Genomic DNA, 26,149 nt, shown 5'->3' with positions numbered 1-26,149 from the left:
TCAGAGTCCTCCCCTATAACTCGCTACTAGTAACTCACTCGTTGCGCCATCAGCCATACTGCGCCGATGTGAAAGCACACTATTCAGAGCATATCAATAATTGCTACCACATCGGTGAGTCATGTGGTTAAATACAGGACACAAACTACTCATACACACGCAGGTTTTCTTCAAAGTGCAGCCTTTGCAGTCTTCATCATGATGGCACAAGTAACAAAATTCACTGGCAGCTACAGATATTGATGCTGTCAAAGCAACAGCAATGGCGAGGATAAAGGAGAAATGCATTGTGTGTGAGGACGCGATATGAGATTTAATAAATCTGAAGGGAGCAGTAGGAAGACAGCTTGCTTTTATATGCTGAATTTATTCTTCATAGTGATGTAGGAAGAACCTATCTACCTGATGATATTTGCAATGCCAGTAGAATGCCACCTAAAATTGTACGTACCTAGTGACATTTGCACTAGAATGTGGGCTGACTTTACGACCATGCATATTTGCAGTGAGTAACGAGTGCCCTGTTACTGTTCCGGAATACTTCGGTTCCCAAACTTACGCAGAACAAGGTGCGTGCAAAGATCAAATTACATACCAGGCCAGGACTCCAGTCACCAACCTTCAACATGTAATGCACAAAATCTAGGAATGCAGACCCAAGGATTAACTCTCTGAGCAGGTTATGATGTGTGCCCACAACGCGCTCGCTGTAGATGTTCACTGACAACTTCCACATGCGACATGGGGCACACCCCCTCAGCCTTCTATGGCATGTGCTGTCACGGTGCTGACAGTACAACATGCACATGGCGAGTCAGAGCCAGTAGTTGCAACCTCAAATGATATGGATGAGTTCCTGTCATTCTCGCTCCACAGACCGTCATCACTAGCGCGAATTAGCACATTCAGTGCCCTGTCATATGCATTAGTAGCAGGTGCCCACATCATAGACTGCCAACCCATAACACTTCCCCTGCCACTCACAATCACGGACAACTCAGAATGCCACGCCCGAGCCTCATCATATAGTTCTCTGGCTGGAGCACTCAATTTTGATGGGGTCTAGACTTTGCAAAAGATATGAGAAAAAATCATTATTACCACAGTAGCAAGTTAGTAGTAAATAAATTATCAAGATTAATAGCACAAAAATATTGAAGGAGGCAGCATTGCACATGACAAGGATAACATAGATGGGGACACTGATCTGCTATTAATGCATACGACAGGGCACTGAATATGCTGATTCACGCTGGTGATGGCAGTCTGTGGAGCAAGAATGACAGGAACTCATCCGTATCATTTGAGGTTGCAACTACTGGCTCTGACTCGCCATGTGCACATTGTACTGTTGGCATTGTGACAGCATGTGCCATAGAAGGCTGTGGGGGTGTGTCTCTCAATGTTTCAATTATCTACTAAAGACTATGGCAACATCTGCTTATCTTTTGCAGACAGCTGGATTTTTCGCTGATGTATTTGTGGTGAGTAATGAGTCATGGGCCTTCGGGGACGATCTAATAAACAAGTATAATCTCAGTCTCTTGAAAGAAGCTTGTCTAATGAGCAATGTACCTAATAAACAAGTATACTAGGGACTCGTTAGTTGTGTTCTAATCAATACATAGAGACTATTAACTCACATCTCAGTCTCTTGAAAGAAGCTGATATGCGCTTGTGCTACTGCCAGCATTCTTATACTAAACTGGATAGAAATGAAATATATCAAATGAATAGGTAAGTTATTGCAGGACACGAGCTGATGTCAACACGTTGCTCATCAATATCCTTTTTGGCTTGGGCTCAGACCACCTGTCACTCTCCCTCCTCAACCATTTCAGATCTGTTGGTCTTCTTCGTCTCTGATTGCTCTGATCGTTTGGACTCCAACACTCCCACTCGAGCGCAAGCCAGGGACATTTGCCCTCGTAGCTTTTGCAGGTGTGGTCGAGGTAGAGCCTTCATGAATGCATTGGTGACGTTATGGTCGGTCGGGCAGTAGAAGAGTTGAAAAGTTCCATTCTTAATGTGGGAATGAGTGAAGTGATACTGTAGGTCAATGTGTTTGGTTCACAATTGGAATTTGTCATTTGATGCAAGTGCAATTGCTGCTTGGTTGTCACAGAAGATGGGGGTAGGGAGTGGTGTTGGTTCATGGAGTTCTCCAATGAGCAACTGAAGGTAAAGTACCTCTTGTTAGTGTTCTGCATGGGTAACCCATGGGTATTTTTGACTATACCCATACCCTTACCCATGAAAACCCATACCTGTACCAGGGGTAGGGGTTTTTTCACGGGTCAGATGTTCATACCCTTGGGTGTACCCATACCCGTACCCGCAGCAGGTAACACGCAGGTACACCAATAACACTAAGCACGAGTCTGTAGTTATCCGAGTCGCTACTAGCATGAAACAAATTAAAAAATTTAATCTATGATGTCCCAGCCTTCTTCAAGCTCCTCATCATCTCCTGCAACCTCTGGTAGAATTGTGATAGCGGTAATGTCCTTGTTCTTCACATAGCCCAGCAGACTCCAGTTTCTGAGACAGAGGAGAGCACATGTTGACTGTGCAGATAACCAGTTACAAACATGAGACAAAATGAGGCAGCCCTGACTGAAAACATGCTCAACATTGGTTGACGTTGCTGATGTCATTAATAAGACAACACCATTGCCATAGTATAAGTTAGTAGCTCACTGGGAATTGACAAGTAGTCGAGCGCCGTGTGGGATAGACAAGGGTATACAGATTTTTACTATGCCACCAGAGAAGGACGTCCCTGGCTTGCTCTGGATTGGTGCTGAGGTAGCATGAAACTTTGTCAAGCATTTCTGCAGCACGTGGCGCAGCAAGGGAGGGCAGATCATTGAATATATTAAGTACCTAGTATAGAAGATCAGTTACACACCAGCAGTATCAAAAGTGTTTGAAACAAAACATACCTTGGCCTGCTCGTTTATGGGTGCAGGTATATCCTCATGTATACCAGATGCATGTAGTGTGGAATAGGACTGTTTGAAGACATCCCTCACAATCTCCTCTGCAGTATCAATCCAGGCGCGCTCCCAGCCAGCATGCTTGAAGTATTTAAGTTTGTGTCGGGGATGTAATACTGTCAATAGATAGAGTTATTATATTAGTAGTATATAACAATTCTGAAAGAAAAAGACTTAGTACCCATAGCAATATGATATACTTCAGATTGATCTGTAGCATTGTAATAGCAGTCAAGTGTTTTCTTGGCGATCCCTAGGGCAGCATGAATTTATAATTCATAATCATGATTAAGGGAGTGGTTGGTGAGCATTTCGTCAATGTGATCCATTACAGGGATCACAGTTGCAAGACTGGGAGTGGAATGAGAGAAAAATAGTGTTGCATCTTTAAATATCTAAGTCGTAATGAGAACGTGGCGCAAGATCAATCCTAAAAATAGAAATGCACGCACCTTCAACATGCTGTCCAGCTGTCCAGCAATGATCCACTCATCCTTATTCAACTTGAACTTGTGCAGGTTTGCACTTTTGTCTGCTGTAACACTGTCAATGGCTAACTGATACTCTATTGCAAACACCAGCATGTCAAAGGTCTAACAATGTTGCTACATCACACGGCATTTTCCATTCTGGTAGGCTGAGCTTCTGGAGCGTTTGAAACCACAAGGGCAGGAGAAGTGTTGTTGAGTGGAGGAGTGCAAATGCAATCTTGTGTAGCTATGGAAGCATTCAGGTAAGTACGACAACACCTATAAGACTTTGGTTCAGTGACTGACTTTAACCAACACCAGCTTGACAGGCCTTATGTTTTCCTCAAGTTTGTTATGGTCAGCCATGGGGAGTCTAGCTACCTCATCGATCCAGCCATCTGCAGTATCACCTATATCATCATTTTCATCTTCCTTCCCCTCCCATTCACCTCTGGTCTGCTCATCCTCAATATCAAGACCCTCAGCAAGATCTCTCAACTCCCTCTCTGCTTTGTCCAGCGCCACATCTGCCATGCCTTTAGGGACATCAAATTGATGTATCAAACTTTTTGCTACGAGTGCGATGACATGGTTGAAGCACCATGCACGGTTGGGATCTCCAGGGAACGAGGGAATCAGGTCACTGAGCACCTCAACCATGGTGTCATTTGAAGATGCATTATCACAGGTTATACACAGTATCTGGCTGCAGGTAAGTATCCTGTCCACTGCTATTTGATGTAAACTGACCTTATCAGACACCCCAAACTCTTCAAGGATCTTTGCAAATGCTGCAGCAAGGTTAGCACCTGAGTGTGACATCGCTACTTCAGCAACATCAAGGATCAAGCACACCGGCTCTCCATCCTGTTCAAAGTGGACAGTCATGGCGACAAATGCCCTGTGGTTTGGAGAGGTCCATGCATCTGTAGCAAAGCTGAGGGCACCCTCATACTCCTGTAACATATTTGCAATATGCTTTCACGTATTCGCAAACACCTTCCTGACATTGTGAGATACTGTTGTGGGTGAAGGTATGTAATATTCTGGTCTTCCCATTTTCATTAAGCTTTGGAAGCCACGATCACTGACAACTTGAAAGGGCCTCTTACTCTTGGCCACCCACCACACTATCTCTGCCCATGATTCTGTTTTTGTATGTTGACGGTGCAAGAATGTCACTTTCCCTTTCCCTTTACACTCAAAGGCAACCATTATGGACTGTGGATCCAGGATCCCTTTGACCATTGTCGCACGCACCTCTGCTGCGTTCTTGGCTTTGTTGGCTGATTTGACAGTTTCAGCACCCCAGCATTTCTTTGCATGTTTACGCATATTTCCCATGGACTTTGCATCTGCAGTATCAAGATATCTCCTCACCCCCCATGTTTTGTGTTTACAGTTTGTTGCTGCACATTGGAACAAGTGGCATCGGCGGCCATTGATGTACTCGATGGTAGGGGTGGACCTGAAGAATGCATAAATGGGTGCTGTCCAGTCTTTTGAAAGTCGTCCTGTCAACCTTCAGCATCGTATAATACAGCACCCAGGACTAGATTCACTTATTTCACTGTCTTCATCCTCAGCCACCAACTCTTCTTCACTGTCCTCCACCTCTTCCACAGCCTCCATTGTTACATCTCCATCGGCATTGAGACTGCCCCCAACATGACTCGGTTCATCATCATCATCATCGTCATTGGAGTCTTGAACTGTTGCCCTTTGTGAAAATCCTCCAGTGGAGGATAGCGTTGAAGCTCTAGATGCAGAGGTAGAGACTTTGCGAGTTGCTATGGATTTCTTGTGAGATCGCAAGAGGGTTTGCATAGATGTTTTGTATGCTTGACTTTGCCAGGAGCTTTATTCTTAGCTTTTGTGGTACCTGCCATGGTAAAGGTTGAACAAAGACGTGATTTAATTGCCTTATTATAAATTGAGTTTTATTACTAACAGATACATGGGTACATAGCTGCGGGTACAGGTTTCTCACGGGTTCAAATTCCTGTACCCCTACCCATACCTGTGGAAAAACCAGTGAAAAACCCATGGGTTACCCATACCCCTACAGAACACTAGTTGTATGTGGCTTGGCTTAGTCATGATTTCAATCCTGGTGCCTGTTGTCTGGCATGTACTCCTTTTACCTCTCTTCTTCTACAGTGACTGAGTGTTATGACCAACATTCACCAATAATGATGAAGGCGAGTTCACAACCACTAGGACTCAGTCAAAGATGATGAGAAACAGGATAGTATTGAGCGTAAACGTCTAGGTCACTACAACAGTAGGAAACGAAGAGGTTAAGTCTAAGGAGTACAGTGGCTCAAAAAACTGTCCACATGTTTTCACATTTTTCACTATCTATGATATTGTGTGAGAATATACAAACACATCAAGGACATGCTGGTACCACATTGTAGTACTACTTCAGGGCTTCCAATTGAGCCCTATGGCGTGGGAATCGGTCGAGATATGGTGGAGATATAAGGCTTACAAAATGATGACTCATGTGGACAGTTTTTTGACTCAAGTATTTTACAGTGATAATCAGGTATTCCAGTACATTGTGTGACCTCCCTTGGCTTTAATTACTGCCTCTATCCTTCTAGGCATACTCTCAATCAATTTCTGGCAATATTCTGCTGTAATCCTTGCCCATTCCACTGCTACACTCTCCCACAGCTCCTATACTCCTTTAGAGGGGGTTTCATAGGCTTGAAGCTTCTTCTTGGGTGTTCCCCAGAGATGTTCAATGACATTGACATCAGGGGACTGTGCTGGCCAGTCAAGAACATTGATAATATGTTCTTTAAACCATTGTCTGGCTCTCCTAGATGTGTGCTTGGGATCATTATCCTGTTGAGAAATAATGTCTTTTTCATCAATCCCTGATTCAGCTATGCTAGGCAGCAAGTGGTTGTTTAGAATGTCCACATACTGCTCAGCATCCATCCTCCCCCTCAACTTCAGCAGGCATACCCACACCATTCCATCCCATACAGCCCCATACCATTAGAGAACCTCCTCCAAATTTGATGTCTCACTAACCTCTCTGTCTGTTAGAAAATCCCTCTTCTTTTTCCATACATATACCTTCCCATCTGACCCAATCCTATTCATTTTGGTCTCATCTGACCATATAACATGCTTCCAATCCTCTACAGTCCAGTTTTGATGGGCCAAGCCAAAGGTAGTCTTCTCTGCCTATGTTTGATAGAGAGAAGAGGCATTCCTTCTTTGTTACTGCCTTGAGATGAGCTGCCTTGAGAACACTCCTCACAGTTTGTGAAAAGACAGTGGTGGTGATGGTGGAATTGATATAATGGGTGGCTTGGACAGCATTATTAGCCTTTCCTGTAGTGATATGTTGAATGATAGCCCTCTTATTAGCAGAGGTGGATGTCCTCCACAAGAGTTTTCCTTGTCCAGGTGGCTTTCTTTGATACACATGGCCACAGTAGACTTGCATACTTCAGTTCTAGAGGAAATTTAATGAGCAGAGAGGCCAGCACAGGACAAAGAGAGGATATTATCCCTTTGAGCAGAGGAGACGGCTTTCATGGTGATTATGACCATGACACATGACACATTCTGGTTTATATAGTTAGATATAGTTTTAAGAGTATGCCTAGAAGGATAGAGGCAGTAATTAAAGCCAAGGGAGGTCACACAATGTACTGGAATACCTGATTATCACTGTAAAATACTTGAGTCAAAAAACTGTCCACATGAGTCATCATTTTGTAAGCCTTATATCTCCACCATATCTCGACCGATTCCCACGCCATAGGGCTCAATTGGAAGCCCTGAAGTAGTACTACAATGTGGTACCAGCATGTCCTTGATGTGTTTGTATATTCTCACACAATATCATAGATAGTGAAAAATGTGAAAACATGCGGACAGTTTTTTGAGCCACTGTACTTACACTACCTAGCCTACTCTTATACATAACATTGAATAGGAGTCTGAAAGAAATCAGCCAATGAGAAAAGAGTTGTATGATACTGCGGATTACTAAGTATGACATCATGATATATAAGCGAATGAGTAAGATGGCAACTAAACAGAAACCCAAGTTCCAACTGGTTCTTCTTTGGGAAGCGAGATTGTTCTAGCCTGTGGAGTAGAGGAGCCAATCGGAGAAACCACGGGTGATATGTGAAGAAGTGAAGGTGTGACAAGGTAAGGAGTCACGTGACCGGTTCAGGTACTGGAAGTAGCCAAAGGAAAACCGAGAAATGAAAAATGGTTCATATTAGGAATTCGTGACACTGAGCAACCAGTGCTAATCTCTCCCTTCAGTCTCAGAGTGTTATTTACTTGATGTGTTGCTTATGTGCACGTGTTTCCTGTTGACATATGAAGTGTGCTTAAGTCATGTACAATTTATGTGACTTATATCTCACCAAACATAGGTTTAAATCTTCCCGTGCTGTTAACATATTGCATGAGCAGGCTGATTGCATTGTCGGAGGTTAGTAGGTAGGTGAGTGAATTCACTTTGCGGTGTAGGGTGTTCAATAAAATATGACATTCTCTTGCATATTGGTGGCAATCGAATAGGAAGTGGGGATGATTTCTACTATCTCTGGGCAGAATGGACAATGAGGGGAGTCGCTTTTTCCTATGCAATGGAGATGCTGGTTGAGGGGGGAGTGGCAGGTCCACAGTTGGGTGATGATACTGGTCTGGCATCTAGGAAGGGTGGTGACAAGCTTGATAAACCTGTTGGACAGCATACTGGGGTCAATGGTTGATGCGTGTGCATAGCGAGGTGATTTCTTCCAGGTCTCTGACCACTTGATGTTCAGGTCCAATTGGTGCCATTGTTTCAGGGCTGAGATGCTGTCTGGGAGTTTGTTGAGTTGGAGGAAGGATGGTAGGCATTCTCATGAACTTGACTTTCTCTCTCCTTCTGCCACTTCCTTTGCCACTTTATTTGCTAACTCATTGCCTGCTACTCCCTTGTGTCCTGGGATCCATCTTATTGTGAGGTTGAAGTTGAGACTGCAAACATTTCTGTGTTTGGCTAGCTGCTCTGTTAGGGTGTGGAAGTGTTCTACTAAGTAACTGCCTGATTTCATGTACTAACTCTCACTGGATTGTATAGCTGCCTGGTTGTCTATGAAGATTGATGCCGGGTAGATCATGTTCCTTTCCATAGTGATGAGCTTTGCTGCAAGTGAGAGGCCAACTACTTCTGCCTCATAGACTGCATGCTTTTGACCTGAGCTGAGGTGGTACTTTAGGGTATATGGGGCTTGTCCTTCTCATATCAGAACTGCTGCTGCTCTTATTCCTCCATTATGTCCCAATCCATCTGTGAACACTTGTACTTTGTCTGTTAATTCTTTCTGCTCCTTGATAGTGTCCTTTCCTCTCTAGCAATGTGAGTGCAGTGGGCATTGGGTTGATACTTGTCTGATCTGCTGATAGGATTGATCATTTCAACGTTCTTGGAGAAGATTTGGTAGGTGGCTGTGAGGTTGTGAAGGGATGAGTGATGATGGGTGGTATTTTGGTATTTGGTGATGTGCTGCAGGTGTGCATGTAGTGGATGTTGTTGTGGGAGGGTGGCAAGATGGAGGGCAGTGTGGTGACAGATATTCTGAAGGAGTAGTGGAATCGGTAGGAGGTTAGCATGGTTGTCTAGGATATCTGTGGCTGTCGTTCTGTTATGACCAGCGTTCACCAAATGGCAAAGGCAAGAACACAACAACTAAGACTCGGTCACAGTTGATGATAATGAGCAAAGATAGGATTGAGCGTGAACATCTAAGTCTACTACAAGTGTAGAAACGAAGAGGTTAAGTCTAAGGAGTACTTATGCTAACTAACCTACTTATATACATAACATTGAATAGGAGATATCTGAGTATGAAAGAAATCAGCTAATGAGAAAAGAGTTGTACAATACTGTGGATGACGTAACATGATGTCGTGATATATAAGCAATGAGATCATAGATGGAGATTAAACAATAGGAAGAGAGATTGTTCTAGCCCGTGGAGTAGGGGAGCCAATTGGAGATACAATGGGTGATATGTGAAGAGGTGAAACTGTGACAGGAAGCAAAGTCACATGACCGGTTTGGGAACTAGAAGTAACCAGAGGGAAACTGAGAAATGAAAAATGATTTGTATTGGGGATTCGTGACACGTTCTCATGGCTCCAGTTTAAAAGGTTAATATAATCACACGGGTCTAGATCAAACAGACTCTCTATGAGAAGTGAGTATAGGTGAATGTAAGTAGAAGCTAGGTATCTTACCTCAGATTGTGCGTGCAAAGGCAAACATCTGAGGTGACAGTCCAAGTCTGTGGCTATCTAAATAGATGAGATGATATTGTATGAACAAATTAAGTAACTGAGACTGTGACCAAGAATATATGGTGTTGGCCCATGTGGTCAATAGATTCAGTAGGTACAATAAAAAGAGAATGACAAGAATGGATAAAAGAAATATACAAATCGCCTGACATAACAAACAAGAACAAGGTCAAACAATGGTGTGCCTCGACTGTGAGTGTGCTTGCTCATTTCCAACACTCCCCCTCAAGCTGTGTGAAGTCCCAGTTGAGATGTGAAATGCTTGACCTTCAACAATGGTAACAATTTGGTGAGTGTGTTGGTGATCATGTTGATAGTAGGGCAAAAGATGAGTCTGAGCTTTTCTTCTTCGATAACCTAATGGATGAAATGGAATCTGATGTCAATGTGTTTTGTACAGGTGTGATACTGATGGTCTTTAGTTAGAGCGATTGCCAATTGGTTGTCAGAGAAGAGGGTGATAGGTTTGGTGAATGGTTCAAAAAGCTGCCCAATGAATGAGTGTAGCCATAGTGTTAAGGTCGTGCTCAAGGGGAAGGTTACTCAAAGGGCTTCAGCTTCAGCTTGTGCGCTGTGCCCCTTACCCAAGTACATGCCCTTTAATTTCCGAGAGGCAGAGGGGAAGTCCGACGGAAGTCCAGGGAAGTCTGGAGGTCAGATGTGGGGGAGTTTGGCAGAACTCCGGAAGGCTAGGAGGGAACAGAGTAAGGCTACTGCAGACAAGTCCAGAGTAGAAGCGGAACAGAGTTAGACTACCCTAAGGTAGAGCTGGAGAATTAGTCCTAAGGTTTACCCCTAAGACTCAGAGGTGGACAAGAGACTAGACTCAAGTCCAGAGAAGCAGGAATGAGCAGAACTAAGATGATATTTGAACTAAGGAGTTCTGGAGTATTACAGGAGTTTATATACTGTAGGTATCTGTATGACTAACGTTCACTGAATAGTAAAGATCAGATCACAACCACTAGGACTCGGTCACAGATGATGATAAGACAAGATAGGATTGAGCGTGAACGTCTAAGTCTACTACAAGTGTAGAAACGAAGAGGTTAAGTCTAAGGAGTACTTACACTAACTAACCTACTTATATACATAACATTGAATAGGAGTTATCTGAGTCTTAAAAGAAATCAGCCAATGAGAACAGAGTCGTACGATACTGCAGATGACTGAGCATGACATCATGATATATAAGCAGATGAGTAATACGGCAACTAAACAGAAACCCAAGCTCCAACCGATTCTTTTTTGGGAAGCGAGATTGTTCTAGCCTGTGGAGTAGGGGAGCCAATCAGAGAAACCACAGGTGATATGTGAAGAGGTGAAGGTGTGACAGTAAGTGAGGTCACGTGATTGGTTTGGTAACTAGAAGTAGCTGGAGGGAAGCCGAGAAATGAAAAATGGTTCATATTTGGAATTTGTGACATTACCCCCTTTCTAGGATGAGCATCCTCACGAATGTAAGATGGTTAGATATTTTTCTGTCTCCATTCAAGGAAATCAGGGGTTGTCAAAATTGAAGCAGAGATCCGCACCGATTTAACTGCATTGGGGTTTTCTGCATAAAAGTTGGCTACAATGAGCGGCACATTCTTCACATCTTCTTCTGATTGCCATGTTGCTTCTTCTACTGAATATCCTGTCCATTTTACTAAAAACTGCAACTTGCGTCTGTATTGGCGCATTTGAAATATTTGCTCTACTTCATATTCTGGGACTTGATCAACAATCTCTGGATGCAGGCGTTCCAATGGCGGGCGGTCAACGAGTTGAGAGGTTTGATGTGGGGTGAGTAACAATACATGGAAAATTGGGTAAATGCAATATTTACTGGGGAGTTTTAACTTGTAGTTTAGCTCACCAGTCTTCTCTTCGATTTCGAATGGTCCAAGGTGTTGATCGGACAGTTTCTGGCTCGGACGACGTTGTTTGATATTTGTCGCGTCCAACCATACCTTGTCGCCTGGTTTGAATTCTGGTGCGTCTTTTACTTTATGGTCATAAAAGTGCTTCATTCGATCGTTTGCTATTTCTAGCATCACTTTCGCCTCTTCTTGTGCTTCTCTCATTTCAGCTAGTCTCTGATCGGCTTGGGGTACTGTGTTGGACGAGTTAGGAGAAATAGTGAATTCGGGGTTGTAGCCATAGAGACATTTGAATGGAGAGTATCCAGTGACCGTTACAGTATTGTTGTGCATGAATTCAGCAATTGGAAGCCAAGACACCCAGTCGTTCTGTTGGTATGATGTGAAGAGTCGTAAGTACTGTTCGACCTCCTGATTGACTTGTTCCATCTGTCCGTCAGTCTGGGTGATATGCAATAGACATGGACCATTTGATCCCTAGTCTCTTGGATACTTCTTGCATGAATTTTGACACAAATTGTGTTCCTCTGTCTGAGATTGTTCTCTTTGGAGTACCATGCAATTTCCACACATGTTGGATGAATAAATCTGCAATGCCTTTGGAATTAATGTCTTTGGTGGTTGGCATTAAATGAGCCTTCTTGGTGAAATGGTCGACTACAATGAAGATGCTATCTTTGCCTTCAGATAAGGGAAGATCGGTGATAAGGTCGCAACTAATAAATTGCCATGGACCTTCTGGGATCTCGTTTGGCTTCAAAGGTCCGTGCGGTTTTGACGGTAACCCCTTCGTTTGCTTGCATCGATCACATCCATCTACATAGTCATTGACCCATTTCTGTATCTGAGGCCACCAATAGTTCTGCAAGACAAGTTCGAGAGTTTTGGCATGTCCCATGTGTCCTGCTGCAGGCGAGTCGTGGAAGATCTCTAACACTGAGCAACATATTTCTTTGTTGTTGGGAACGTAAACTAATTCTCTGAACAGAATGAGTCCATCCTCCATATTCCACTCTTCCAATCCTCTTCTCAACTGTACAGGGGCCTTCTTCAGGGTTTCGATAGCACTTTGGACTTCCAGATCCAAATCAGTACAGTTTCTGATGCGCTTCAACAGCGATTGTTCTCCTTCTATCAGAATCTGACCTCTTTTTGCGGCTTTAATATGGAAAAACTCGGGTTTGAAAAGCATGTGATCTGAATTATTGTTTTCTACCCCCCCTCTGTGGTCTGGCCTCCTGGACAGAGCATTGGCAATGTCATTAACCTTACCTGGTTTGTGTTGCAGCGTAAAGTCATATTCTGCAAGGAACAAGGACCATCTCGCTTGTCTACGAGTTAACTTCTGACTTGTCATGAAGTATTCGAGGTTCTTGTGATCCGTCCAAATCTCTACCAGGTGAGGTGTGCCCTGTACATAATGCCTCCACTCCTCCAATGCACGGATAATGGCTAAAAGTTCTTTGTTGTGAATGTTGTAATTACACTCTGCATCCTGCATTGATTTGCTAAAAAAGGCCACCGGATGCCATAGTCCATCTTCTTCCAACTGAGAAAGTACACCACCAGTAGCGTAGTCAGATGTGTCGCTCTCTATCTTCTGTTTCTTATTTGCATCTGGCATGACTAGCACTGGTGCGGAAGTGAAATTGTCTTTCAGAGTTTTGAAAGCCTTCTCTTGCTTGTCCGTCCATTCCCATGGTACATTCTTCCTGATGAGTTCATTCATGGGTCTGGCAATGTTCGAGAAACCGAGAATGAATCGACGATAAAAGTTCACAAATCCCATGAATCGTTGAATGTCCTTGACACAGGTAGGAGTGGGCCATTCCTGAACTCCTTTAACCTTGACCGGATCCATAGAGACGTGTCCATCCTTGATGATCAAACCGAGAAACTCTACTTCTTTCTTTTCAAAGGAACACTTCTCTGGTTTGAGATAAAGGTCATTGTCCTGCAGTCTCTGTAGTACCTCACGCACCACCTTCCGATGCTTCTCTACATCATTGTTGGTGAAGACCAAGATGTCATCAATGTAGACTACAACGACCTTGCCTTCCTTTAGATCTTGGAAGATTTGGTCCATCATAGTTTGGAAGGTAGCTGGGGAGTTCGTCATGCCAAAGTACATTATGACTGGTTCACGATGTCCGAAAGGAGTTTTGAAGGTGGCCTTCCACTGATCTCCTTCTTTCATTCTGATATTATTGTAACCCCATTGAACGTCCATTTTTGAAAAGAGTTTCGCACCGGAGAGACGATCGATGAGATCCTGAGAACGAGGAAGAGGGTATGCATTTCGGATGGTTTTTTCATTCAACCTTCGATAGTCCATGACAGGTCTGAGCTTCCCGTCCTTCTTAGAAACAAAGAAGAAAGGAGCTGCTACTGGAGATTCAGAATCTCTCCATCGTCCTAAATCGTATTCCTGCTTCAACCACTTCTCACATGCTTCATTTTCAATGGGTGACAGGGGATATGCCTTTGCATTAGGAGGAAGATCATTAGGATCTTTGAGGTCCACTTTGTGATCCCACTTTTTTGACTCAGGGAATCGAGTAGACTCTTCTTCAGAGAAGACCTTAAGGTAGTCATGGAGCCACTCTGGCACCATTTCTTCTACGGGCTTCTTTTCCTTCTTCTTCTTCTTCTTCTCCTGCTGTGCTAACTCTGATGCGACAGAGCTCTTGTATCTGATCCACACATTCCGTGATGAATCTTCATCTTCGACCTCCTCCATCGTAGGCACATTCTTGGTAGCTCCGTGTCCAACAGTAGTAGCAAGGCCCAATTGTTCTTCATTCTCAAGCCTAACATGTCCTCGCGATTCAAGTGACAAAGGTGATGAGTTGAAGCCTGTTGATTGCCTCTGATGATGGATAGAGGCTTCCTCAATATCCTCATCTTCGTCATCTTCTGTCGGTATCAAATCGGGCAACACCAAAGGGATTGAAAAGTTCATGGCTTTTTGCTTCTTCGCCTTGGTCTTTTTGTCTTTGACCTTGGCTTCTTGACATTTAACTGGACAACAGTCTAATGCCACCCTTCCTGCATTCCAATTGATACTAGGGTTGTGGTATCGTAGCCAATCTATTCCAATGATGACATCATCGGTTCCTAGATCTGTGATCAGAAAGGCCACTTCTTCCTCATGATCCCCTATTGTGAGCTTTAAATCTGCATAGCTTGTAATTGGTCTGGCGGAATTGTCTGTTTCATCAATATTACAAATTGACATTGCTCGCAATAATTGCTTGGTTTGGACTTGATTCTTCTTGACAAACTTTTCACTGATGAAGAGGTTTGTCGCTCCACAGTCTACTAGAGCTTTGACAGCTGCTTTTTTGTGTTTCCCTTCCAACATAACTGGCAAGTAAAAATGATCTCATTTATTCCCAGAACAAACTTCTGATACTTCTGCAAACATAATTGCTGAGTCACCGAGAATGGAAAAACGATTTCCCTGATCTAAGTTTGCAGTCAACTTTGATCTCCCTAAAAACCCTTTTGCTCCTCTTTCTTCGCTGGGTTGTACATGCTAGAGAGGCAGATCCTCTCATTTATGATGCGGTTAATATCTTCCAGTGTGAGTGCTTTCACTGCTGGAACTTCTTCTCCTTTGATGGCACAGACAGCTGGTCCTTTGCCCTTGTCAAGGGGCTTTCCCATGCAGTTACAAGCCATATGCCCATCTTCTCCACAACGGTAGCACTTGAAGTCACGTCCTGGTTGTCCTTGAGGTTGGGGTCTACCTCCTGTTCTGGTTGTGTCGACGTCCATCGCATTTCCACCCTGTGACATGGTTTTGGGTGCTACTGGTGCAGATGTTGCAGCAGCACCTTGCCACGGGCGGTGGGATGTAAAGCTCATCTTTCTCTCGTCATCAAGTTCCTCCAGATTCTGCCCGACTATGAGCGCCTCCCTTATCAATCCCTCCAGAGTGTCTTTCCTATTAGGGTGGATATGGGCCAAGGAGTTTTTAACTCGTTGGTCTAGTCCAAAGCAGAGTTTGCGCATCAACTCGTAGTCAGAGAAGTGACAGAAGGCAAGCTTCTGACGGAAGAGGGAGATGTACTCCCTGACTGTACAATTGCCTTGTCGGAGAGCTTCCAACTCACTTGCTGCCTTCTCCTCTTTGTTGACGACAGTCCACATGACTTTCATGTCCTTCCTGATGCTGTCATAGGATCTGGGAGTGCCACTGAGAGCCATGGGGGTAATGCTTTCTGCCCATTTTGCTGCGGCGCCGTGGCAGAAGGAAATGAGGCAGGTACACTTCTGTTGCTCTGTTGCACCAGGGTAACCGGTGAAATAGATTGCAAGTTGGGTGAGGAAGGTGTCAACATCAATGGAGTTCTTCTCTCCCATGAAGTCCATGGGTTTCACCATTTTGATATCAGAGCCTGAAGTTCCAGATGTAGAGCCTGGGATCTTCATTGTAGACGAGCTCTGCAAAGCCGTGATCTCGCTCTCTGCGGTCGCCAAGGTGTTCTTCATGATTGTCACCCTGACCCTCAGGTCTGTGTTCTCGTTGTTGGCTACTACCAAGCTGTCGTTGAGGACGTTGAGCTGCTCCTGCATGCGATCTATCAAGCGTCTGGTGTACTCCCTTTCTTCTGTGATGACAGTGTTGATTATGTCCAAAATGCTCTTGTGGGTGATGGTAGTCGACCCGGGCCCTGAGATGCCTTGCGGTGCAGAAGGGCCTTCAATTGGGGTGGTGGATGATTCTACAGATGGGAATGGTGGGAGCCATTGCTGCAGCACTGGGGAGTGGATTGCACTTCTTGGCAGAGTGGTTACTGGCTGTATCACTGCTGGAGCCATCATCACTTCTATATCCTCTGAAGCGATGATCCCAGTTTCTCCTAGATTCTTGGACATGGAAGAAAGAGCAATGGGAATCCAAACAGGAAACATTGTTGTGCAGTGCAAAAGCCCTAGCCTCGACTAGGCAGGATCTGAACGGCAGGGCAATGATGACAAAGGTGCGAATGCAGCGCGTGTAGCAGTTCATCAACCTAAGTAGAACTCGAGAGGAGTTCGTGAAAGACGCGGTGAACTTTGGGTCTACTTTTAGCATCCTAGGTTCCTATTGTAAAAGTATTTAGACTGTGAGAGGACAGTCACGAGTGCCATTCTGTTATGTAGAAAACAGATATGTAGCGTACAGTTGGCAGGGTTTTGGGCCTAACTGCAGACGTGCGGAAACAGGACCTAAGTGTCACTGATCATTATGAACTGGCGGCTCGTAGTAAGACGAGGGCCTGGTTCACTTCTACTAAAGAGTGATGTAAAGAGATTGATATAACAAAAAACGCGTTGGGGAATGATGGTTGAATTAAAATGTAATCCGCGAGATAAATCTCAGCAGAATAGCACAATGAAGTTTATCAAGAACGGCGACGTCCAAGATAAAGTTCGAGTCGGAGTGGTAAGAAGACTTAACCTAATGTTATGATGAACGTTCACCAAATGGTAAAGATCAGATCACAACCACTAGGACTCGGTCACAGATGATGATAAGACAAGATAGGATTGAGCGTGAACGTCTAAGTCTACTACAAGTGTAGAAACGAAGAGGTTAAGTCTAAGGAGTACTTACACTAACTAACCTACTTATATACATAACATTGAATAGGAGTTATCTGAGTCTTAAAAGAAATCAGCCAATGAGAACAGAGTCGTACGATACTGCAGATGACTGAGCATGACATCATGATATATAAGCAGATGAGTAATATGGCAACTAAACAGAAACCCAAGCTCCAACCGATTCTTTTTTGGGAAGCGAGATTGTTCTAGCCTGTGGAGTAGGGGAGCCAATCAGAGAAACCACGGGTGATATGTGAAGAGGTGAAGGTGTGACAGTAAGTGAGGTCATGTGATTGGTTTGGTAACTAGAAGTAGCTGGAGGGAAGCCGAGAAATGAAAAATGGTTCATATTTGGAATTCATGACAGTATTATGTAAGTAAATCAGTCAGCAAAGTAAAGGCTATGTACAAAGCATGTGGAAAGTCTATTAGTAAGTGTATAATGGATCAAAGCAGTGAAGTCAGAGATGAAGTACGAATGGATGGATCAGTAAGCATAGCGGAGAGAACATAACTGGTAGCCAGAGGACGGTTATTCTAAAAGGAGATAGTGGGGAGTATGGAGATGAAGGCGGAGCACCAGGCAGATATCAGGATAGAGAACCGGACTTAAGTGGGGGAGATCCGGAGGTATGGGATATGATACATAGCACCTCCTTGGTGGTGTGAGTTGCTGCAACATATCCACTTTCAGTGGTTGACAGTGACACAATCTCTTGGCGTTTCAATGACCATGACATGGCTCCTCCATCTATCAGAAAAGCATACCCTGAAACTGCTCATCTATCCTCTGCCATGCTTCTGTCCATGTCTGCATATCCCATCAACACACTTTCTGTGCCTCCATAGGTTAATTTTAGATCTGTTGTGCCAAGCAGATACCAGTAGATGTGACACACAGCATCCCAGTGTGCTTGCCCTGGGTTGCTCGAAAAATGTGACACAGATGTGACTGCATAGGAAATGTCAGGTCAAGTATCAAGAGAAGCGTACATCAATGATCCAATGGCTTCACAATATGGGACGTGGCACATAGCTGCATAGTCTTATTGCAGTTATGTGATACTTCTATCCCAAGCAACCGGTGGAGTTCCCCAAGATCAGTGATCTTGACGTGCACTTGGATCTGGTCTTTGAGTTTTGCAATGGCATCAATTGAAGATGCGGCAATGGTACAGTCATCAACATGAATGACAATAATGACTAACTCACTTCCAGAGTGTGAGCAAGACTACTTGAACTCCAAATAGAGGACTTACCCATAGCAATGTGGTACACTTCAGAATGGTCTGTGAGTTGATAGTAGCAATCCAATGTTTTTTTTTAGCAAGTCCAATGGCAGCACAAATTGAGGGCTGATAGTTAATGTTCTTAGAATACATTGTGAACTTTTTGTCCATTAAATCCATTGCTGGAATGATGGTAGGGAGATTGGGTGTTGACTGCAAGAAAAACATTGTTGCATCTTTGAGAATCTGGTTAGGGTTCCATTTTGGTTCATTAGTAAACAATGAGCTACATCTATATGCCATGCATCTTCAGAATGTCTCATAGCTGGTCTATGATTAACCACTCATGATACGACAGCTTGAGATCTCTCAAACCTGAGTCTCTTTGCTGTGTAATCACATTGACTGCTTTTTGGTGTTTCAAGACATATGCAAGCATGTCAAACATGGAATTCCAGCATGTTGCCACATCTCGTGGGATGTTGGTAACTGGCCTTTGCTGTTCTTGAAAGATGTTGTGCCATGCGGGCAGGAGTTTTGTTGTGGAGTGAATGACCTTGAACATGAGCTTCTGAAGCTGTGTGATATGTTTGTGTTAGAGACCGTGCTCAGATGGAGAAGCAGAGGGGTCGGGGCTTGGCTTCAGCTCTTGTGCTGCGCCCTTAGCTGAGTATGTGCCCTGAATTTGGAGTGGGTCCGACAATAGGATGGGCAGACTGCTTTGGTCTGCTTTTGTGGGTCAGGAGGTAAATGCTACTAGCAGTAATCCAACTAGAAGTGGAGCGGGGGAAGTGGAGGAAGTGTGTTGGGAAGGAGGGAAGTAAGGGGATTGGTTTTGGTTGGGTCGGAGAAGTAAGAGCGAGTACTTAGAGTGTGGCTCTAAGTCGGAGCAGAGGGTCAGAGGTGACAACAAGGTAAACTTGTGTCTGGAGAGGGAGCAAAGTCCTATGGAGAATTCCCACTAGTAGAGACTGCGGGAAGACAAGTAATATTCAGACTGGGGAGCAGCTAAGTACATGGTATGTTTATATACTTTTATGTAGGAGGCAGTGACTAGTAGTCCTTAGTATGAGGCTATGTACCAAGTATACAATTTGTAAGTGAACACAGGTGAAAAACATAAGTTGGAGTGGATATCAATATGTACGTGTCGGATCAGTTAGACGAGCGGTTATGGGAAGTACCAGTGATCCAGGAAGTAAGTACTATGTGTCAATGGAGAAAGTATATACCTAAAAGGGGAAAGGGGTTCCAGTGGAGTGGAAATGATGCGGAGGGTAACCAATGAGGCGGTCAAGTGGAACCATAGGAGCCAATGCAGGAGCCGACTGGGTTGAGCAGAGGACAGACAGAGTGGAGGTGGTTGGAAAGCGGAGAAAGTGTGAGGTCGGGTGGAGCAGATATTAATATCATCAGAGTGATCAGATCAGGTATATGACAGTTTGTTAAGGTATGTTTTTGATTTATTCTACTGTGCAGACCTTAACAAATACCAGCTTAACTGGATGAATGTTCTGTTGCAGGCTCTTGTGTACATCATGTGTCAAGAATCATTGTCGACAATATGGCCGTCACCGCCAACCATATCTCCCACATCAAGCACTTTAAGGCGCAGCTACTCAAATTCTTTGAGATATTGGACCTAGGGGAGCTTAACTGGTTGTTAGGACTCAAGGTAACAAGAGATTGCAAAGCGTGTACCTTGACTCTCTCCCAAAAGGCATACATGGACACCATAGTTGAACAGTTCTACCTAGGGGATGCAAAAAAAGTGTTAATGCCAATGGAACCTGGTGTCATCCTATCTATCGATCAGTCTCCCAGCACAGCTAGAGGCAATGCACAATGTACCTTACCAACAAGCCATTGGATCCCTCATGTACGCAGCCACCAGCACGCGACCTGACATAGCATTCGCCATTGCCACCCTGTCGCAGTTCATGTGCAACCCTGGTAGGACCCACTGGGAGGCCACCAAGTGAGTAGTTTTCTGCAGGGGTATGGGTAACCCATGGGTTTTTCACTGGTTTTTCCACAGGTATGGGTAGGGGTACAGGAATTTGAACCCGTGAGAAACCTGTACCCGCAGCTATGTACCCATGTATCTGTTAGTAATAAAACTCAATTTATAATAAGGCAATTAAATCACGTCTTTGTTCAACCTTTACCATGGCAGGTACCACAAAAGCTAAGAATAAAGCTCCTGGCAAAGTCAAGCATACAAAACATCTATGCAAACCCTCTTGCGATCTCACAAGAAATCCATAGCAACTCGCAAAGTCTCTACCTCTGCATCTAGAGCTTCAACGCTATCCTCCACTGGAGGATTTTCACAAAGGGCAACAGTTCAAGACTCCAATGACGATGATGATGATGATGAACCGAGTCATGTTGGGGGCAGTCTCAATGCCGATGGAGATGTAACAATGGAGGCTGTGGAAGAGGTGGAGGACAGTGAAGAAGAGTTGGTGGCTGAGGACGAAGACAGTGAAATAAGTGAATCTAGTCCTGGGTGCTGTATTATACGATGCTGAAGGTTGACAGGACGACTTTCGAAAGACTGGACAGCACCCATTTATGCATTCTTCAGGTCCACCCCTACCATCGAGTACATCAATGGCCGCCGATGCCACTTGTTCCAATGTGCAGCAACAAACTGTAAACACAAAACACGGGGGGTGAGGAGATATCTTGATACGAGCCCCTTCAGTGACAAACTCTGTATTATACGAGGCAACTGATGTGCATAATATCCTGTATAACACGGGCCAGCGGACCATGGGCCGATGATGAAGATATCCTCGATGTTAATGGATGGGCCGGGAGGGATATTATTACCGATGAATATGGGTGGGCCCATCTAGGTAATATGTAGAGTAGGATGGACATGTATATTATAGACAGGTGGGCTGAAGAGAGATGTATATTATATAGACGGGTGGGCCGATGTAGTGGTATTATTATATAAACAGGTGGGCCGGAGGAGCAGTTTATTATATATGATATAGACAGGTGGGCCGACGTAGGGTATATTACATAGACTGGTGGGCCGAGGTAGTAGTATGTTATATAGATGGGTAGGCCGGAGGAGCAGTTTATTATATATGATATAGATGGGTGGGCCGAGGTAGTAGTATATTATATAGATGGGTGGGCCGGCGTAGGGCATATTACATAGACAGGTGGGCCGAGGTAGTAGTATATTGTGTAGACGGGTGGGCCGACTTAGGGGTATATCATGTAGATGGGTGGGCCGAGGTAATTGTTATCATATAAACGGGTGGGCCAAGAGAGCGATTTATTAGATATTATATAGACGGGTGGGCCGAGGTAGTTGGATATCACATATACGGGTGGGCCCAGATACGTATCATATAGACATATGGGCTGAGGTGGTAGTATATTATATAGATGTATGGGCCGAGGTAGTAGTATATTATATAGACGGGTGGGCCGAGATGGTTGATATCATATAGACGGGTGGGCCCAGAAGAATGAGTGTTATAAACATCAGTGGGCTGAGATAGTTGGATAACATACTAATCAGTGTGCTGATGTAGGCACCAGTACATACCCACTGACAAAACTTTGAGTGAAGCGGATGGAATCCGTTAGTACCCTAAGCGATGCGGATCGGGTCCGCGGATACACCTAAGTAAAGCAGATGGAATCCGCACTCAGCTGCTGCCAAAGGAGGCGATAGAAATGACTGTATTCACCTAAGTAAAGCGGATGGAATCCGCACTACTCTAGATTAGCTACACTGTGGTATAAATGAATGTAAGTGAAGACATACCTCAGCCGCTGCCAAAGGAGGTGATAGAAACGACTGAGGGAAAGTATGTACCAAAGCACCTCTAATATATGGGCAAAAACCCGCTTGCTAACCGACCATGCGTATCGCCTATGAGTCCATGACTTGTATCAAACGCACTCACTATTACATGTACACCTGAAACATTCTGAAACAATCTGATGCACCTTATTACGTATCTGAGCGCATGCACTTGCATCCGACCACGCATGCAAGTGATGGATTGCCCATGTGTGCATGGGCAAGCATCGGATGGGAGACGGATACCCACAGATGGGTCTAGGATGGGTCGGATGGATGTGGAATATCATCTGGTTTTGTCACCCACTGTATGAGTGCATACACCTATCATCGACCACCGAAATGAGAAACACGAAAGCCTGAATACAACATTTCGTAAATTAGACAAATCATCAAGTACCTAATACCGAGTACCAAGTTCCGGGTAACTAATCCTGATGTCTGGGTAACTGACACCGATGTCCGGGTAACATCCATCGACGTCCGGGTAACTGATATTGACATCCGGGTAACTGATATTGACATCCGGGTAACTGATATTGAGTTCCAGGGATGTCTTAAATTGGACAAATGACCGAGTACCGAGTTCCAGGCATCGATTACCGAGTTCCAGGCATCGAGTTCCGAGTTCCAGGCACCGAGTTCCAGGCATCGAGTTCCAAGTTCCGGGCACTGAGTTCCGGGCATCGAGCACTGAAACACAAAACTAAAATCCAACATTGTGTGAAGTACTGAGTTCCAAGTTCCGGGCATCGAGTGCCAAGTACCGAGTTCCGAGGTCTGGGCATCGAGCTCCGAGTTCTGGGCACCGAGTTCCAGGCATCGAGTTCCGAGTTCCAGGCACCGAGTTCCGGGCATTGAGCACTGAAACACAAAACTAAAATCCAACATTGTGTGAAGTACTGAGTTCTGAGTTCCAGGCATCGAGTGCCAAGTACTGAGTTCCGAGGTCTGGGCATCGAGCTCCGAGTTCTGGGCACCAAGTTGTATTTCGGTGCTCGATGCCCAGAACTCGGAACTTGATGCCTGGAACTCGGTGCCCAGAACTCGGAGCTCGATGCCCAGACCTCGGAACTCAGTACTTGGCACTCAATGCCCGGAACTCGGAACTCAGTACTTCACACAATGTTGGATTTTAGTTTCGTGTTTCAGTGCTCGATGCCCGGAACTCAGTGCCCGGAACTCGGAACTCGATGCCTGGAACTCGGTAATCGATGCCTGGAACTCAGTACTCGGTCATTTGTCCAATTTAAGACATCCCCGGAACTTGATATCAGTTACCCAGATGTCGGTATTAGCTACCCGGAACTTGGTGCTCGATGCCCGGAACTTGATACCAGTTGCCCGGACGTTGATGGATGTTACCCGGATGTCGATATCAGTTACCCAGACGTCGGCATGAGTTACCCAGATGTCAGTATTAGTTACCCGGACGTCAGTATTAGTTACCCGGAACTCGATTTCATTCTTTGGGTATAGCAGAGGTACAATGCATTTCAAGAACATTTACAGAAATCTAACTACCAAATTATGTAGACATTTCAACCTCGCCCAGATGACCCTCATCATCATCTTCACCTTCAACCTTGACCAGATGACCCTCATCACCACCTTCAACTTCAACCTTCACCTCAACATCCATCTCATCACCAGAATCGTATTCCGGGACAAGGTTGCGTGGATCATCCGGCACCAAAATTGCTCCGGCAGTTGAGGGAGTAGGTGATGGGTCCGGGGCTGGTTGAACTTGGCTCGGCTCAAATGAAAGACCCTCGATAGCAGAGGGATCCTCAATTTTCGAGGGTGTGGGCTCCACTGCAATTGAAATATCGATGAGAGGAGGGAGTGCGGATTGGGAGGGTGACATTGTTCCAGCGACAGATTGATCAAGCAACAAAGACGTTGCAATTGCTGGAGTGGTGGGAAGGGGAAATGAGGGATGGGGTTCCATGGTTTGGTGTCGAAGGCTCTCATGGAGCCTGCTGAGGGTATCAATATGGCTGCCCTGCTCGGCAACAAGATCCTCGAGAGCCTTGATGCATTCGGCACTATCGCGAATACTTCTTGCCATGGAATGGAGGTCCGGCATAGGGACGTCGAGAGCCGCACAAGGCACATGGGCACTCGAAGATGCAATTGCTACAAAGGAATAAGATAAGATGATGATGAGAAATTCAAAAGACTTACGAGCTGGTGCAGGTGAGGGTGTAGGTGGTGGGGCGGGTGCCTTGACAGCAGTTATTGTCTTGCTGCGACTGCGCGTCTTAGGCACGGTCACAGCAGACCCACTGGCAGTTCTGGCAGCACTGGCGCCAGTAGCTCCAGCTACACCATGAGATTGGCTGCGGGTCCAGGCCTTTGGTTGGGAGGTGGACAGAGCTTTGGAAGGTGTCCAGGACCTGGCCTTCCGGGTGGTCGACTTACCCTGCGACCGTTTTGGTGGACTTCCGAGGGTGACGGAAAAACACTTTACCTTCTTTGTGTTGCAGAAAACACAGGAGAGAAGGCCTTTCCCAGTCCTCTTGTTGAACCGGGTCGTGCAGGGCAACTCCACATTGTTGCAAGCCCAGCATGGGTTGTTCTGTTTGTTCAGTTAGTTGAAGGATGCCCAATGAATTTTCAAAGTACTCACCGGTCCGGGAATGAGAATGTCATCTGGATCGATGACAGTTGGTGCCACGTCCGGGGTGACCACAGGGGTATTGGACGCCGAGTCCGAGTGCTCGACGACCTCCAGAGGGCTTCCAGCAGGGCCATTGATGACAGTTGGTGCCACCACCGGGGTGACCACGGGGGTGTTGGACGTCGAGTCGGTCTGCCCGGCGACGTCCGCACACCTTCTGGCAATTACCTGACAACGTTACAGATGACCAGGAGTGATGCGGGCATAAATTAGACATACCTTCGCAGGGCTGAAAGGTCTCTTCTTGGGGATCCGGGGCGAGACTGAGGTGAGACGATGAACTAAGACGACCGGCCCTTCTTGGGCAGCCGGCTGCAAAATAATGAGTGACAACAAAAACAACAAACGGAATGACATACCTTGTCCACAGGTTCGTCCTTGGACTCCACAAACTCGGCTGACTTCACAACCCGAGCTGACTTTGCCCTCTTGCGACTCTTCATCGCAGATTTCGGCGGTTGGGAGGAGGGTCCCGAAATCAGGGGCGATTTCCTCTTCCTACTCCTGTCCGCCTCAGGCTCCGTGTCAGCATCTAACACCTTACCCTTACCCTTATCCTTATGCTTCTCCCGGGACTCATTGATAGTGCCAGACGATGGGCCAGCAATGCTGCCAGCAACGGCAGGTGGGGAGGGAAGGTCGACCGTGACAGTGTCAGGGGATTTGGGGGCATCGACCGGAAGATCGAATGTCCGGTCGCCTAAAGCCTCCCATGCGGAGACCTTGTGGCGCCAGCTGTGCCTCTGGAGGCGAAGATCATTATGGCCGATGCTGTGCCAGTTGGGCAAATCCTGGGGGGACAACTGCCAAACGCGAAGTAACTCCTTGGAGCAGGACAAGACTATGCCCGGAATGCAAGGTGAAGCCTCATGGTCCCAGACGGCCTTAGCCTGCCCGGTCATTAGAGAAAACGAAAAGAAAAAAAGGAAAAACAACATACCACCAGTTCAGTGACTTGTGCTTTCAGAGCCAAGTGGCTGTTGCCAGGTGGGAGGAGCCGAGCCGCGTGGACAATGTCAACAATCTGCCTAGTGATTGCCTTAAGTTCGGCAAAAGAGGTTTCAGCTGCAGTGGACATGTTGAATGATGAGAAAGATGTGTAAATCTTTGAATCAGATGTGAAATTGATGAAGTTTCAGA

At 45.3% G+C, this 26,149-nt stretch overlaps 3 protein-coding genes across 3 annotated transcripts; 1 reads left to right on the top strand and 2 right to left on the bottom strand.

Moving 5' to 3' along the window:
- Nucleotides 1-3,967: 3,967 nt before the first annotated feature.
- Nucleotides 3,968-4,174, bottom strand: EDB91DRAFT_1037964 (uncharacterized protein; the record flags this gene model as incomplete). The annotated part of the gene is made up of 1 exon (XM_041312841.1): nt 3,968-4,174. A coding segment is annotated over one exon (207 nt), but the record flags the coding sequence as incomplete, so codon positions are not given.
- Nucleotides 4,175-21,037: 16,863 nt separating this feature from the next.
- On the top strand, nt 21,038-21,232 carry EDB91DRAFT_1063679 (uncharacterized protein; the record flags this gene model as incomplete). The annotated part of the gene is made up of 1 exon (XM_041314629.1): nt 21,038-21,232. A coding segment is annotated over one exon (195 nt), but the record flags the coding sequence as incomplete, so codon positions are not given.
- A 2,330-nt stretch (nt 21,233-23,562) lies between these two features.
- On the bottom strand, nt 23,563-26,087 carry EDB91DRAFT_1087959 (uncharacterized protein; the record flags this gene model as incomplete). Its single annotated transcript, XM_041316320.1, has 8 exons — nt 23,563-23,793; nt 23,873-24,465; nt 24,514-24,651; nt 24,751-24,907; nt 24,959-25,177; nt 25,229-25,321; nt 25,369-25,899; nt 25,950-26,087. The coding sequence occupies 8 exons, from the start codon at nt 26,085-26,087 to the stop codon at nt 23,563-23,565; spliced, it is 2,100 nt and encodes a 699-aa protein (XP_041169863.1).
- Nucleotides 26,088-26,149: the final 62 nt, after the last annotated feature.

The sequence above is a fragment of the Suillus paluster genome (genome assembly GCF_016628075.1).
Source record: "Suillus paluster strain FC165 chromosome Unknown EDB91scaffold_157, whole genome shotgun sequence".
In the NCBI taxonomy this organism is placed as follows: domain Eukaryota; kingdom Fungi; phylum Basidiomycota; class Agaricomycetes; order Boletales; family Suillaceae; genus Suillus; species Suillus paluster.
Note: the sequence above shows the minus strand (reverse complement) of the source record. Positions and strands in the feature narration are given on the sequence as shown.